The sequence below is a fragment of the Lottia gigantea genome (genome assembly GCF_000327385.1).
Source record: "Lottia gigantea unplaced genomic scaffold LOTGIsca_6499, whole genome shotgun sequence".
NCBI lineage: Eukaryota > Metazoa > Mollusca > Gastropoda > Lottiidae > Lottia > Lottia gigantea.
In genome coordinates, this window is record NW_008710210.1 from 1 (window position 1) to 1,837 (window position 1,837).

General features: G+C 43.3%; 1 protein-coding gene across 1 annotated transcript; it reads left to right on the forward strand.

The window, feature by feature from the left end:
* Window positions 1–6: 6 nt before the first annotated feature.
* On the forward strand, window positions 7–1,137 carry LOTGIDRAFT_148172 (hypothetical protein; the record flags this gene model as incomplete). The annotated part of the gene is made up of 1 exon (XM_009064756.1): window positions 7–1,137. A coding segment is annotated over one exon (1,131 nt), but the record flags the coding sequence as incomplete, so codon positions are not given.
* Between the last annotated feature and the right edge of the window lie 700 nt (window positions 1,138–1,837).

Below are 1,837 nucleotides of genomic sequence, written 5' to 3' on the forward strand. Positions count from 1 at the left end.
GGACACAAAACCACGTTTCCGCTCTGTCGTTCTTGTATTATGGAGAATATGCAGGAGTCTGAGATTAGCGAATACGTGCCTTGTGCCCATTCCGACGACGAAAGAGCCTTGGTCGGCACCTACGTGTCCCTCGAACTGAAGAAAGCCGCTTCTCTGGGGTATAAAGTCATTCAAGTCTTCGAAGTGTGGCATTGGTCCGAAGAAAAATGGAGTCAGTACGACACTCAGACCAAAACGGGAGGGTTGTTCACGGGATACATTGACCACTACTTAAAGACTAAAATGGAAAGTAGTGGTTACCCTTCGGAATGTCGCACGGACCAAGAAAAAGCCCAATTTATTGCAGACGTCTACCAAAAAGAAGGCATTAGTCTCGATCCTGCTAAAGTGATCTACAACAACGGAATGCGAAGTTGCAGTAAGCTAAAGCTCAACATTTTATGGGGTAAATTTGGTCAACGGGACAATTTCAGTCAAACGGAATACATTACCGAACCAGAGAGATATTTTGATCTTCTGACGGATGTCACGCAATCCATTAAAGACGTACAATTGGTCAACGACAACATGGTGATGGTGGAACGATTGAAATTGGAAGAACACGTACAGCCTTCTCAAATCACCAATGTCGTCATTGCCGCTTTCGTCACGGCGCAGGCTCGCCTCAAGCTTTATTCCGTCTTGGAACCTTTGGCAGAGCGTGTCTGCTATTTCGACACCGATAGCGTCATCTACGTGCACCATCCAGACCAGTGGAATCCGCCGCGAGGCAACAGCTTAGGGGAATGGAAAGACGAGTTGGAGGAGAATGTGACCATCACCGAATTCGTCAGCGGTGGAGCCAAAAACTATGCGTATAAATTGTCCAATGGCCAAACCGTGTGCAAGGTGCGAGGGTTTACGTTGAATTACCGAGGTTCCAAAGACTTAAATTTCGACTCGGTGAAAGGTATGGTTGGTAACGTTCAACAAAATATTCCTTTGGTCGTCACCAATCCTTTCAAGATTACCAGGACACGTGACCGTCGCCTTTGCACGCGGTCGGAAGACAAACAGTATAAAGTGATTTATACGAAGAGATTCATTCACTTCAACGACAAAAATGAACCAACCAATACCTACCCTTACGGCTTTTGAAGAAAAAGTGAGAGAAAGGTGGTTGAGGCACAGAGTGGACTAGGATTATCTGCCCCATATAGAAGACCAACAGAAAGAGCAATGCATTGGCTGCCTCTACGACTAAGTTGACGTATTGGCTACGTTATATTGAACAATATACTGAAGATAAGATACAGCCTATCCAACACGTTGTCGCATATGATGCAGATGGATATGGTGTCAATTATTCCGATGAAACGGTTGTTTGTAAAGCTGCAGGTAAACCGTATATTCTCATGGTACCTAATAAAAAGTATTCTGTATACTTGAAACCTGTCTTCACTGATACTGCATACGTCACAGCCAACGCTGGTCAATGGATTAATTATGGCCAAAGAAGAAACCGCTGGATGGAAATGACCAAACAGACTGATAGTTTAATCAGTCACTCTCAAAATTGTTGGCAATTGTGGTTCTAGGGTGACGACACCAGTAAAGACTTCTCCTACCAGCTATCTTTTGCATTTTTAAGGCCGTAGTATGGGGCAAAAGTATGTACAACCAAACACTGTGGGATATCATCATACTGGTACAATTTAATGAATAAAGTTTACATAACCATTAATCAAGTATTCTTATATCCCATCTATCATCTGACAGCTTCGTTCTGTCTGGAAACCAATTAGCAAATACTATGACGTGAGGTATTCTATATCTCTTACATTTGCTTTGTTATCGT